The sequence below is a fragment of the Gracilinanus agilis genome, chromosome 5, assembly GCF_016433145.1.
Source record: "Gracilinanus agilis isolate LMUSP501 chromosome 5, AgileGrace, whole genome shotgun sequence".
In the NCBI taxonomy this organism is placed as follows: domain Eukaryota; kingdom Metazoa; phylum Chordata; class Mammalia; order Didelphimorphia; family Didelphidae; genus Gracilinanus; species Gracilinanus agilis.
Window position 1 is genome coordinate 48,062,244 of NC_058134.1, and position 15,335 is coordinate 48,077,578.

A 15,335-nucleotide genomic window follows, 5' to 3' on the forward strand; every position below is an offset into this window, starting at 1 on the left:
GGAAGGGGAGGGGAGGGGAGGGAAGGGAAGGGAAGGGAAGGGAAGGGAAGAGGAAAGCATTATTATTATCATATTATTCCCAGCTATAGTGTCAGAGGTAAGATTAGAACCAGAGTTCACTGAGTCCCAGCACCAGGGCTTCTTTCTTCTGGTTATATTCTTAAATTCAGCTTAGATCTAGAAGAAATCATACATCATCTTAGATTTGGAATGGAAAGGGACCTTTCCAATCATCAAGTGCAATCCCCTCATTTAACAGATGAGGAGACTGAAGCCCAGAGAGATTAAGATTATACAAATTGGAACTCAAATTAAGATCTCCAGAGTCCAAATCCAGTACCTTTTTCATTTTCCAGGCTATCTCTCAAGAGGGGTTTCTAGAATAGTAGCCAGCATTCCTGATCTCCTAGGTGTCTCCAGTGAAGATGTGACACAAGTGGCCTCAGAATTATCAGGACTCCCTGGAAATAGTGTAAGTGCTTTTGTGCTGGGAAAACAGTAGCCCATACCTTGCTGCTGACTCCAGCCTCTCTGCTCCCCAATCCCTGACAGCAGTATGAGGAAGGTAAGATGGTAGCAAAAGGAAATGGGAAGAATGTTATAGCAATGGAGTAGAGGAAGGTGTGAAAATTGTCATCTCCTTTGACCCTGGGATGGTGTAGGAATGGACCAGCTGAGGTGTTTGGTGAAGAAAGCTGGTAGGCCCCCAGACTCTAGAAGAAGGGTGTGTTATCAATGGGAGGGAGGGAGGGAGGAAGGAAGGAAGGAAGGAAGGAAGGAAGGAAGGAAGGAAGGAAGGGAATATCTGAGGGCTTTCATGTACTGCTGGCTTAATATGAGTTAACATGTGTGTAACATGGCAACCAAAGAGGCTGCATCAAAAGAAAGGCAAGTGTCTAGGTACAAGGAAAGGAAGGGAGGGTGGAGAGGAAGGTATTTATTAATTGTTACTATGTGCTAAGCACTATGCTGATACATACACAAAATCAAGGCTATCTCTTGTCCTCAAGGAGTTTAAATTTTAATGAAAAAACATAATACATAAGGGTAGTGGTGTCAAAGAATTTGTTTGGGACTAGAGGTAGCTTGATGACCCTTGGAGAGAGTATTAGTTGTTTTTTTTAAACCCTTAACTTCTGTGTATTGGCTTCTAGGTGGAAGAGTGGTAAGGGTGGGCAATGGGGGTCAAGTGACATGCCCAGGGTCACACAGCTGGGAAGTGTCTGAGGCCAGATTTGAACCTAGGACCTCCCGTCTCTAGGCCTGGCTCTCAATCCACTGAGCTACCCAGCTGCCCCCGAGAGTATTAGTTTTGAAGGTCTGAGTTCTAATTCGGCCTCAAACACATTATCCGTGTGAACTTGGCCATATCACTTAACTTCAGTTCCTTTAACTATAAAATGGAGATGACAATAAGAGCACTTGTCTCCCAGAGTGGTTTTGAGGATGAATTGTAAACAGCTAGTAAGAATCTGGAACCGGACTTGAACTCAGGTATTTCTGAATCCAGACCCAGTACTCTAACCACTGAGACACCTAACTGCCTTTGAGAGTGCTGAGACTGCAAAGAAAAAAAACAAAACAATCTCTACTCTCAAGGAGCTGTCATTTTACGAGGGAATATAAATATATATTTGTAACATAAATATATATAATACAAATATATATAATATGTATATATAAATAAATATATTCAGAATAAATATAAAATAGACACAAGCTAGTTAACACTTAGAGGAGATCAAGAAATGGATAGTGTAGAGATGCTTCATATAAATCTTAATGTTGAGAAAGTTGTAAGAACTCTGATCACTATAATGACCATCCATGATTCCAGAGGATTAATGATAAAACGTGGAACCCATGACAGAGACATGATGAAATTTTAGCATGGAATATACCCATGTATATGTATATGACATGCTTGTGTGTGGCATATTATATTTTACACGTCCATGTATGCATATGTACACATGCATATACATATAAAGTCACTGCAGGAATTGATTTTGTTCGACTGTATATTTATTACAAGTAATTTCCTTTTTTCCCCAATGGGATGGGAGAAGAAGGGAAGGAGTAAAAAACAGATTTCTGTTCATTTTAGAGGAAGTGAGGTGGGCAGCTGGGTGGCCCAGTGGATTGAGAGCCAGGCCCAGAGATAAGAGGTCCTGGGTTCAAATGTGACCTCAGATACTTCCTAGCTGTGTGACCCTGGGCAAGTCACTTCACCCCCATTGCCTATCTCTTACCACTCTTCTGTCTTGGAACCAATACCCAGTGTTGATTCTAAGACAGAAGGTAAGGGTTTTTAAAAAAGTAATCATAAATAAATAAAAGAGAAAGAGCTCTAGGGACAAGGTTGCTGTGAAGTATGGCATGCACTTTGAGATGAAGTAACAAAGTTCTGCTTTGTTAAAAGAGACCTCTCCCAAAGTGATGGTAATCTGTAAGTGTAAAGTTAAAAAAAGGTAAGAAAATTATCTTTAAAAAAAAAAAAGAAAGAAAGAACGTAGGACTTTTCTGATGGAAAAGTAAGGGGGGAGGGTGCATACCAGACATGAGGGACAGACAGTGGGAGATGGAGCTGTGTGAAAGAGCTAGGAAATCCAGGAAATTCCCTTAAAAGTTCAGAGTTAGGGTTGGAGGTCAGTTCCCATCCCTTGGACAAACTAGGAGAAATGGGGCTCAGTTCCTTTCTGAATGAGTGTCCCACTGGACTTCAAGTGGAGATGGCAACTGTTGACAAGGATGGAGTTCCTTCCTGTCCCAGTCACCGTTAGCCAAAGCTGTCCCTCTCTGGTTCTCCCTTTCCCCTCCAGCTTGCTGGCCATTTGAGAAATTGCCTCCTCTGGGCTCTGTGGGCTGATTCCTTGGTTTCACATAACTTGCCTGACATTCAGATTGGATGGTTGCCATGGGTGGGGCACCCTGTTGTTCTGGCAAAAGGGAAGGACAGAGGCCAGGACTGCAGCCTGCCATCATTCTCTCATTGGCTGCTTCCAATTAAAGAAACAGATTCTTACTCTTGCTCTCCTTTGCATGATGGGCAAGCTCTCCCTGGAAGGGGAGACCCTAATCAGTAATAAAAATCCCCAGGAACTTTCCCAGAATCTTCTCTGCTCCTGTCAGCCAAACCATACTCTATTTAATCCCTTTTAACCAGAGTCAAATTATCCTCTAACAATCAGAATGTTTTTTGAAGCCCTGCATAAATACGGAGGATTTTCACAAGGATGGCTCTTGGGGTCTTGGTGATTTTGAAGTGCTTTTGGAATTATCAAAGAAAAATCCACAAATAACCAAACCTCCTATGTGTTTAGTACTTGGCCAAGTACTTCCATGCATATTATGTCATTTAATACTGACAACATCCCTGAAAATAGGCAGGATGTCCATTGGAATTAAAGGAGGAAGAAGAGCTAGATGGAGCCTTAGAGACTGCCCAAGCCACCTCATCTCAGCTATACCCCGGGTTAAAAGAGGACCACAGGCATAGGCAGTGCATTTCAAAACAGAATCAAATCAGGAGGGCCAGGATTCAAATATAGCCTCAGATATGGGCAAGTCACTTAATCCCAATTGCCCATGACTTACCACTCTTCTGTCTTGTTGAAGACAGAAGGTAAAACTAAAAAACAAACAAGCAAACAACAACAACAACAAAAAACAGAACCAAAAACCTGTGAGTGAGCCCTTGAGGAGTGAGGAAGATGACCTCTGGAGTCTCCAGGTCTACAAACATTGGCTAATTCTAATTCTCTGCAAATGAAGTCATCCTTTAGAAGCAGAGTTTTCTGCAAAGAGTGTCAGATCTAGACCCAAGAGACCTCAGTCCAACTCTCAGCTCCAACGCTTACTGAGTAAACTTGGATGAGTTATTTAACTTCTTTGTGATTCCATTTGCCCGGCTCTAAAATGAGGCTAGTCATAATTACACTACCTACATCACACAGCTATAGAGAGACACATTCTTTGCAAACTTGAAAAAGATGTCATCTGCTCAGTGTCTTTTGCCAAGAAAACGAAAGCAAAGTAGACCCCCCACCAAATGAGGAATGACTAAACACATGAATATCATGAAATATTATTGTTTTACTAGGAAGAATTCAGAGAAGCATGAGAAGATTTATATGAATTGATTAAGAATTAAGTAGAACTAGAAAAATTATATATATATAATGGAAATGGGAAAAAAAACCTGTGTCATTTAAGAAATGCTGTGTAATTAGGTTATTTAAATTAATTTAATTTAATGTAAAACACAATGTAATTAGAAGACCAAGCTTAGGCCCAAAGAAGAGATTCTAATATTCTCCTTGTTTCCTCCTCTCTATTCAGAAGATGGGGGCTATGGGTATAGAACATTATAGTCTCTTTTGATATTTTAGTCAGTTTTCAATTCTATGTAAATTAATTTATGTATACGGTGACATACCAATCAAACTACCAAATCATTATTTTATAGAACTAGAAAAAATAATAGCAAAAATTCATCTGGAAGAACAAAAGGTCAAGAATATCCAGGGAACTGGATGATGATGAAAAGAAAAATGTAAAGGTGGCTTAGCAGTACCAGATCTCAAATTGTACTACAAAGCCTCAGTCATCAAAACAATCTGATACTGCCTGAGAAATAGAAGGGTGGATTAATGGAATAGATTAGATATACAATATACAGGGGTAAATGACCTTAGCAACCTAGTGTTTGATAAACTCAAAGATCCCAGCTTTTGGAACAAAAACTCACTATTGGACAAAAACTGCTGGGAAAATTGGAAAAGATACAATAGAAACTAGGCATAGACCAATGGCTCCCAAACTTTTTTGGCCTACCGCCCCCTTTCCAGAAAAAATATTACTTAGACCCCTGGAAATTAATTTTTTTAAATGTTAATAACAATTAATAGGAAAGATAAATGCACCTGTGGCCATCACCGCCATCCTGGATTGCTGCAGCACCCACCAGGGGGAGGTAGTGCCCACTTTGGGAATCACTGATATAGACCAATGTCTCACATCCTATACCAAGATAAGGTCAAAATGGATATAAACAGTGATACCATAACTAAATTAGGGGAACACAGAATAGTTTACCTGGCAGATCTTTAGAGAAGGGAAGAAATTATGACCAAAAAAAGAGAGTATCATAAGATGTAAAATGGTTAATTTTGATTTTATTAAATTTAAAAGCTTTTGTACAAACCAAACTAATATAACCAAGATTTTAAGGGAAACAACAAAGTGGGAAAAAATTTTATAGTAGGTGTCTATGATAAAGGTCTAATTTCTCAAATTTATAAAAATATAAGCCATTCCCCAATTGACAAATGGTCAAAGGATACGAACAATCAATTTTCAGATGAAGAAATCAAAGCCATCAATAATCATATGAAAAAATGTTCTAAACCACTCTTGATTGGAGAAATGCAAATTAAAGCAACACTGAGGTACCACCTCACACTTATTGGACTGGCCAATACAGTGGTAAAGGAAAGTATTAAATGTTGCAGGGGATGTGGCAAAATTGGTGGAATTGTGAACTGATCCAACCATTCTAGAGGGCAATTTCGAATTCTACCCAAAGGACTATAAAATTGTGTATACCCTTTGATCTAGTAATATCACTATTAGGTCTGTATCCCAAAGAGATAATAAAAGAAGAAAGGACCCATCTATACCAAAAATATTTATAGTAGCAATTTTTGTGGTGGCAAAGAATTGGAAATTGAGAAAATGGCCATCAATTAGGAAATGGCTGAACAAATTGTGGTCTATGTTGGTGATGGAATACTATTGCACTATAAGAAATGATAAGCAAGATGATTTCAGAAGAAGCTGGAAAGATCCAAAGGAACCGATACAGAGAGAAATAACCAGTCATGGGAGAGCATTGTACACAGTAACAGCAATATTGTCCAATGATTATCTGTGAAAACTTGTCTCCTCTCAGCAGTGCAATGAACTAGGACAATCCTGAAAAACTTATGATGGGGAATGCTATCCACCTCCAGAGAAGGAAGTTGTCTTTCACATCACTGTATTTATGGTTTTATCTCTACTTATTTATTTGTTTGTTTGTTTAAATTTTTTTTTCATTTGAAAAAAATAAAATATTTTATATCTTGGGGTTTGGGTTATGTATGACTTTGCTCTTACAACATTGTCCAATATGGAAGTGTGTGGTGTATGACATAGTATTGATTCTAAGACAGAAAGTAAGGTTTTGATCTAGATCTAGATTTGGGTCCATAATGTCCTGTGCCAAAGGAATTTCCATTACTGAGCTAGACTTCTCATCCTTTCACATCTTAATTTGGTACATGTTCTTCATAAGTTACTCTGATCAGAAAAATTAGTCTTCCAGTGGCCAAACCACTATTGACGAGCTCTGACCATAGCTTTGCTACTCCCCAACGAGAGTCCCAAAAAGAGTCTCTTGGCAGGCTGGAAGGAGAACTCTTTCTGGCTTGGAAGGACCTGCCAAAACTCGTGCTCCCCTGGCCTAGATTTCCAGAACCCACTATCCCTTCCATGCCATGATGTGGCACCAGAGTAGGGCTGTAGTGGAAGCCAAAAGAAATGAAAGCCACATCCTGAGAGGAAGCAGACTCCCAAGCTTGAGGCCTAATAAGAGCCACATCCCAGAGACTGAGAACTATGCTGTCAGAGACAGACTCCAGCAGGGTCTGGAATTGGAAAGCTGGAACAGTCTACTACAAAGGACTTTAAGAATACCAGCTTAATAATAATAACTATAGAGGGAAGCAGGTAGGTGGTTCAGTATATAAAGAGCCAGGCTTAGAGATGGGAAGTCCTTGGTTCAGATCTGGCCTCAGATACTTTCTAGCTGTGCAACCCTGGGCAAGTCACAACTTCTATTGCCTGGCTTTTATGCCTTGGAACCAATACTTAGTATTGATTTTAAGACAATAGGTAAGAGGTAAAAAAGAAACAAACAAATGAAGGAAAGAAAGGAAGGAAGGAAGGAAGGAAGGAAGGAAGGAAGGAAGGAAGGAAGGAAGGAAGGAAGAGAAAAAGAAGTGACCCATTCATCAACTCAATATTATTTATGTCCAATGTTATTCTCCTTTCGAGGACTTTTGCCCTTAGTCAAAAGTTTATGCCTGAGATTAATTGAGTCACTTATTCGAAGTAGGGTAGACTGACCTGTTTGAACTGACCTGTTTGAGGAAATTCATCAACACCACCCTTAAGTCAAATTGGATAGTGATCACCAAGTCTTCCTTCATTATTTTAAAGGTAAAGGAACAGATTCAGAAAGAAATGACTTCCAAAGCCTGTCAAAGCTAATAAATGACAAAGCCAGGTCTGAAACTGTGGTCCTCTGCCTCCATATCTTTCCATTGTGTCACTGCTTCCACTTTGTTTTTCTCCATCTGTTAGAAAAAGTGTCCCAAAAGTCTTAGTTCTGTTTTAACAGTTGATAGCTTTATTAACTACACTAAAACTTTTGAAACCCCCTGTAGCTTGGAGGTATACAAGCTGACTTATGTCCAAGGGTATATAACACACTCAGGGACAGATGAAGACTATCTATTTTTTCTTTTTGTATCCATTACTCTGGTAATTGTAGAGCCTTGTAGATAGTGGTAGCAATTAATAATAACCAATATTTACAGAGCATTATAAGGTTTGCCAGGTGTCCTATGTATCAATCTCATAGCAACTCTGTGACATAGAGATTAAAGGGAATATTAACCCACTTTATGGTGGGAGAAACTGAGGCTCAGTGAAGCAAAGGAATTTGTCCATTTAACTTGCCTAGGGAAAGATATAAATGCAGGTTTCCTTGACTTCAAATCCAGTCCTCTAGTCACTATATCAATCTCACATGCTTATTAATCACATAAATTCCCCCCTCCTCCACCTGCTTCAGACCTGTAATTTCATCACTATGATGATAAAGGGCTAGACACTCCTTCCATTGATGCAAATTGCTGATTTATCTGGAATTTAGAGGCTCAGAGATTTAGCCCTGATAATGTGAGATTAAGTGACTTGTTTACATGGTTGCACAGCTGATACACAGGAGAGATAAACAGTACTTAAACCCAAGCCTTCTCGACTCCTTCTCCAGTACCCCTATATGGCCTTCAATTTTGCATCTAGGGAAAAACTAATAGTAAGGACAGCATGTGGTACATTAATTAGATAAAAGACTAGATGCAGACACAAGAAGAGATGGATTCAAATCTCACCTCTGAGACTTACTAGCTTTGTGACCTTAGGCAAGACCATTATAGTATAAGCCATGAATTTCTCATCTAATAATGACAATCAATGATAAGACCCAAATGATAGAATCTATGCAAAAATGTTTGAAGAATTTTAGAGTGCTAATCTCACTGTTTATTCTGGCATTGGATTTCATTCATGTGGGGAATTTTGGGGAAGGATAATCCCTCTACCAAAGCAAATCATGACTTAGTTAAGTCAATCAGTCAGTCAGTAAGTATTTATTGAGCATTTACTCTGTTTTAGGCATTGTATTATGTAGACTGGCAATATAAAAAGCAAGATAAAAATAGCCCCTACTCTCAAGGAAGTCACATTACTTAAAAAAAAAAGTCAATGGGAAATTAACTAGACACATTCCCAACCACCAAATAAACTAGATACCAGAAGAGCATTGAGGGCTATCTGAAGTTATCTGCTACCTACAAATACCTGCTATTTATATCTTTAAATATCTATGTCTAGATATCTAGATCTAGAGAAGGGGGAGAAGGAAGAAAGGGAGGAAAAGAGAGGGATAGGAAGGGAGGGAAAGGAGGAGAACTATGAAGAGGAGAGAGAAAAAGGAAAGGAAAGGGAAGGAGAAAGAGGAGAATGTAGGAGAGAAAGACAGAGAGAGACAGAGAGGGAGAGGCAGAGGCAGAGACTTGAACCTAGGTCTTCCTGACTGCATTTAGTCCTCTTTCTCTCTGTCTCCTGTGCTATACTGCTTCTTAATAACAACAGTGATGATGATAATGATGATGGCACAAATGATGGTTGAATTGAATCTGATAAATTTCTTCAAAGAGATACTGCTTTTAAATAGAAAAAAGGCATTTCAGATCTAAGAGACATAAGTGAAAATGTAGGAGGGGCTACAGAAGGCCAGGTCCTGGTCATCTGCCTGACTGATCACCTGTGATTTCATGCCTGTCTTTCTGCTGTCCAGTATAACATACACATATTGGCATTTCCCCTTGTCAGCTGAAGGAAGAAAGGAAAAAAAAAACCTGTTACTGTTTTATTAAACCATTTGCCACGGTCTCCTGCTCCTTCCTTACCCTGTACTTTTGTCAACATCATTGACAACATTATGTTTGTGCCAGTGAGCTAAATGATGGCGCCTGCCCCCATCTCCCCTGAGGCCCACTGAGAGCCAACTACATCTGGTTCCTTTTGTCATCCTTTTCAATGAACTATCACAGGAGGGGAGGCTTTTTGCTCCCCTGGCATTTTCTGAGGTTGGCTGCCAGAGAGGAAATCAAGAAAGGGGAGGAGAGACAATTTAATAGCTGTGGGCTGGGAGGTTAGGGGAAAAGGCAATTTGAAAAAGAGAGAAGGCAAAGAGATCATGGGAAACAATTGGAGCAAATAGGTAGAGAGCAGAGAAGATGCTACAGGAGGATAAGGAAATGACTGGTACTTCAGAGTTAAGAAATGCACGTAAAATCATACTCAATGATACACACATGCCACAACTGACGTGTATCAACTATTGGCCTCAAAACTGCTTTAAACTAGAATAGATGAAGAAAGTGGTCTTAGGATCATGGGACTTAGAACAAAAAAGAATCTTAGAGATCATTTAATCTCTTGGTTCCCTAACTGTGGGTAGGGTATTCCAGGGGGTTATGAATTGTTGAATGAGTCTTCAAAATGTGTGCCCGGACCATAGTAAGCACTACATAAATGTCTATCTAGTAGCTATCTCTACCTACCTATCTGTTTATCTAGCTATCTATCCATCTATTCATCTATCTATCTATGTATCTGTCCATCTATTTATCCATGTATCTATTTATCCATCCATCTTTCCATCTATCATCTAGTTTTCTATCCATCCATCCATCATCTTTTTATCTCTCCATCCATCTAACCACCTAGCTATCCATGTGTTTATATGTATTTATCTGTCTCTGTACATCCACCTATCATGTCTATTGTCTACATATCTTTGTTTTTTTTTTATTTATCCTTCATCACTGGAAACTTTACTTAGGTCCAGCAAAGTATATAGTATAGATGACACTGAGGAGTGTGCTGTAGAACAAAAAGCACTGAATTTGCAGTTGGAGGTCTTGAGTTCAAATTCTGAGTATTATTCTCTATGTGTATGACCTTGGGCAAGTTACTAAACTCTCTTGGAAAAAAACAAATGTTTGCATTAGATGATCTCTAAGTTTTATTTCAACAATAAAATTATTATCATATGATTTAGGGCCTGGCAGTGACTTGGTTGGTTTGTTTGTTTGTGTCCAGATTTATATAGATTCTGCTTTTATTAATTTTTAAAGCATTATACTATTAGAATGTTCAGGGAGGATGACTTATGGTATTTAATGCATTTAAAATATTTTTGTATTCATAAGATGATTTCAACATTATGTGTTTTTTGTAGTCACTTGTTGTAACATCACTGCCCTAGCTCAGCATAGAGAAGAGACTGAAATGTTGCTATTGAAAACCAGAGGGGAAAAAAGTAGATTAACTAGACCTTGAAGTTGTATATCTTACCATAGACAACAGAAGTCAACTATGAGAGAATTATATAGAAAATGGATCAAAGAAAAATACACTTGAGAGTGTGGCCCTAGCAGCTATGGTATGCAGAAGAGTGGTGCTGAGTTTGAGTCTTGATATTCAATGAGTAGAGGTGACAAAAAGAAGACATTCTCATTACAGGAGACAGTCTGTATGGGAGGTGCTAGCAAGGAGACCAGTTAGACTAAAGGGTTTGGATTACTAGTTAATAAGGCTAGAAAAGAATGAAGAGAGCATATTACATTTTAAGTGCCAGAAAACTTTAAATCCTAGCAGTAACAGAAAGCCACTGGAGTTTATTGAGTAAGGACATACAGCACAATGGATAAAGTACCAGGTCTGGAGCCAGGAGAATCTGAGTCTAAATCTGACCTTAGACACTTCCTAGCTGTGTGACCTGGACAAATCATTTAAACCTATTTGGGTACTGCGTGCCATTCTCTCTTAGAGNCTAAGCTGGCAAATAACTAAACAGAATACTACTGAAAATAAGAACAGAACAGAAAACAGAAACTCAGAAAAAAAGTAGGAAGGGAGGAAGGAAAGAAGGAAGGAAGGAAGGAAGGAAGGAAGGAAGGAAGGAAGGAAGGAAGGAAGGAAGGAAGGAAGGATAGATTGTTGTAAGGAGAGACATGAGGCATGTGTTATAGAGAAGAGTTAAAAGAAAATGACAATCGTATAAGTGAGAGGTGGTGAGGGCAGAAACTCATATTGTGATGATGTGAGAAAAGAGGATCTAAGGGGGAAGCTGGATGGTTCAGTGGATTGGGAGCCAGGCCTAGATATGGGAGGTCCTAGTTTCAAATCTGGCCTCAGACACTTCCTAGCTGTGTGACCCTGGGCAAGTCACTTGACCCCCATTGCATAGTCCTTGCCACTCTTCTGCCTTAGAACCAATACATAGTATTGACTCAAAAAACGGAAGGTAAAGGTTATAAAAAAATAGAAAGGAAAAGAGGATATGGTAGGGAGATAAGATTAGACAAATGCTTGGAGATCTGGGGTGAGCAAAAGTGAGGAATCAAGGATGACAATGAGATTACAAACCTAAATAACTAGGAAAATAGAAGTGACCTTGATAGAAATAAAGATATTCATAAAGGGGATGAGTTCAGAGGAAAACGAAATGTATTCTGTTAGCATAAACTGAGTTTTTGTTGCCTATGGGATATCCGGTATGAAGTGTTCAAAAAGTATCTAGTAATGTGGAACTGAAACTCAGGAAAGGAACCAAAACTGAATGTGTAGATACAGAAGTTATTTTCATAGAGGCTTATTGAACACATGGAAATTGATGATATCACAAAGGAATTGTAGAAATGAAAGAGAAGAGGGACCAGAACAAATATGGGGTACTTCCATAATTATGGGGAGTCATGTGGATGATGGCCAAGAAGAGCAATCAAAGAAGGAGTAAACTGATAATGCAGAGGGTTGTGTCAGGAGTTAGGGTGGGGAACAGTGTTTGGCTTTTGAAATATAGTGTTTGAGAAGCTTACTGGACCACTATTGTCTCAATAATAGTAATGACTTTGATTTCTACTGCACTTCCAGATTTATAAAGTACTTTTCCCTACTTGCAAATATTATTATCAACATTTCACAGATAAGGAAACTGAGGCACAGAAGGATGAAGTGACTTATAGAAGGTAATACAGATAAAAATTTCAGAGTGAGGATTCAAACCATGTGATAGTATCTTCCTATTGTTAGTTGCTATCTGAAGTGGTAAAGGAGAAGACTTCAATAATCTTGTAGAAAAAGGCAAAGATGCAACCAGGGATTTAGTATGGAACTGACAGTTGCCTTAATCTCTTATTAACTCATTTCTGCTCCTAAAGAAAGCTTTTAGGGGAACAAAACCAAAAAGCCCTTTCGTTTTAGTGAATGATTAGGACAGCTTGTTTTGAAAGAATAAATATGTTATTTTGAATGAATGATAGCACAGTGAGGAGGATTTGGAAATGAATGAAACAACTGATGGTTCGTGTGGTTATTAATAGCAATCCAAATATTCTCTAGCATTGTGTCTCAGGGCTCTGTCTTTGGTCCTGTGTACATCAACATTTTTATTGGTGACTCAGATAATGCAATCACCAATGACCTTGACTGGCTAGAACATCAAACATGAATCAAATATTGTTTAAAAATAGGTCTTGACACTTGGATTTCTGAAAATCTACTTTAGAGAAGCAAGATTGGAGAAACATAGCCAGAAATAGTTTATATGAAAAAGCTCTAAGGTTTTTAGTGAATCACAAGTTCAATATGAATATCACATAATGGCCACCAAAAGTAATATCACCTTAGGCTATATTAATAAAGGCAAAACAAGAGAGATGATAGTCTTATGGTATTCTGCTCTGGTAAGATGCTGGTTGAGGTGTGGGATCAATTCTAGATGCCACCTTGGAATCCATCTAGTGGAAGGAAACCAGGATAGTAAATGACCTTAAGATCATGTCCTACAAGGATCAGTTAGAGAAACTAAGTTTAAACTAAAGAAGATTTAGGGATCAACAGGGCCCCCAAGAAAGGATCAGAAGGACTGTATTGTGGAAGAAAGATGTGTGGAAGAAGCCCTCTTTGGTCCCTGAGGACAAAACCGAATCATGTTCTCAAGGGTCAGAAAAGCAGATTTAGATTTGATGTAAGGAACATCATCCCAAAGCGTAGTCTCACAAAGGGGGATGATGGGCTGGTGCAGTAGGTAGCATCTAGCCTTACTGAGGTCATCAATGTCACTCTAATTAATAGTTTGCTGGAACCAGTCTTTACATAGCAGATTATTAGAATTTCAGTGTGAATATTTGCATCTTAGAAATGATAAAATGCTAAGAATTAGGACTTGATTTATTGCTTTGTTGTTGAGACAAAAGAAAGGGATGATGAAAATGTTGATAATGAAGATCCAATGTGTACATCTACTTTTTGGGGGTGGAGGAGAGATCTGGAAGATCTAGCACATCCCTTATTGTCAGTGGCATGATAGAAGGATTTCTAATTCAGATATAGACTGGCCCTGATGTCCCCAGATCCCTTCCAACTCTGAGACTGATCATTTGCTTTTAGTCCAACATCATCTTTGTTCAACAACACATTCATCAAGTACTTACTTCATCCAATGATCTATTGGTTACCAGTGGAAATAAGACAAATTATCTTCTATTCAGGAGCTTGGGATGATGCACGGAATAAGATATCTATAGATAATTGGCCTAGACATCTGAATATGTTGAATTAAAGAGCCCCATGAAGGGCGAAGACATTACTTAGTTAATCAAAGTCAAGGAATACATGGAAATAGAGAGGGCTATATGTTAAGCATTTCTGATGGTGATCACATTTATAGCCTGAATTAAAACTGATACATAGATATTTTTCCCAACTAGATCACTATGTCTTAGAGACCACCTAGTTTTGAGTTATCAAAATTTTTCAATCCCATCTTGATTTGCTCTTTTAGAAAATTACTTTGTTGGCTATATGGAAGGTGGCTTGGAAACTCAGGACTTCCTGACTTAAAGGTCAGTCTTCCATCTACCATTCTACCTTTTCTCTTATATAATAAGTATATCAAGTCTATAATAATAGTTATGATTATTTGGTATATATGCAACATGATCACTTCAACTATCTTTAACTGCCAGTGTCTGTTCCTTCCAACACATCCCTTGAACATCTTAGTGAATGAACTTTTTTTCATCCATGCAGGACTAGGTTGGGGGAAGATACTTCTCTGGGAGCATGCTACTCCTTTGCCTTCTCCTCCCCTCTTCTGGGCAGCCCAGAACCCAGAAGACTGCTTGACATTTATTATGTGGCCCATATCAGACATTGTGCCAGGGACTAATGTTACAAACAGAGGCAAAAGACAGTTCCTGCTCAAAGACAACAGAAAAACAAACATATATATATATGTATATATATGCATTTATGTATATACATATACACGTATGTATCAATCAATTACAAGAAAAATAAGAGACAATTAAAGAGGGAAGACACTCCGATTAAGAGATGTTGGAGAAGACTTCATATAAAAGATAGGATTTTAGTTGGACTTGAAGAAAGCCAGAAAGATTAGTACAGTATTCCTTCACTATATCGTGGTTCATTTATTGCAGCTTCACTGTATTGTGGGTTTAAATATATATATATATAAAACTCTGTATCAGGGAGTTACACTTATTGTGGCACACTATTGGCTGATGGAATGAAATGACCGACCACAGCACTGTGTTCTGTATCCTGGGTATTGATTGGCTCAATGATTGTAGGTTATTAAGAATGTGGGAAAGGTTTATAGGAGAGTGGGAAGGGTTTATAAAGCTTTAAAATATATATAAATAATAAAAAATATATAACGCCACTACTTCATGGATTTTCAACTATCCCAGGGCTCTCTGGAATATAACTCCTGAGACAGGTGATGGATCCCTGTAGTTGGAATGGAATAGGGAGAATATTTGAGGCGTAGAAAACACTCAGAGAAGATACCCAGAACTGAATGATGGAGTGCCTTATTTGGAGATGAGTTGGAAGGAATAGAC

The 15,335-nt window shown here is 38.5% G+C and overlaps 1 protein-coding gene across 1 annotated transcript in view; it reads right to left on the reverse strand.

Annotated features, from left to right (window-relative positions):
- LOC123249792 (zinc finger MIZ domain-containing protein 1-like) overlaps window positions 1-15,335 on the reverse strand; it is a 45,301-nt gene that overhangs the window by 24,408 nt on the left and 5,558 nt on the right. The window contains exon 3 of the mRNA XM_044678908.1: window positions 1,151-1,179. Coding sequence (XP_044534843.1) covers window positions 1,151-1,179 — 29 coding nt within the window. The remainder of the gene's footprint in view (window positions 1-1,150; window positions 1,180-15,335) is intronic.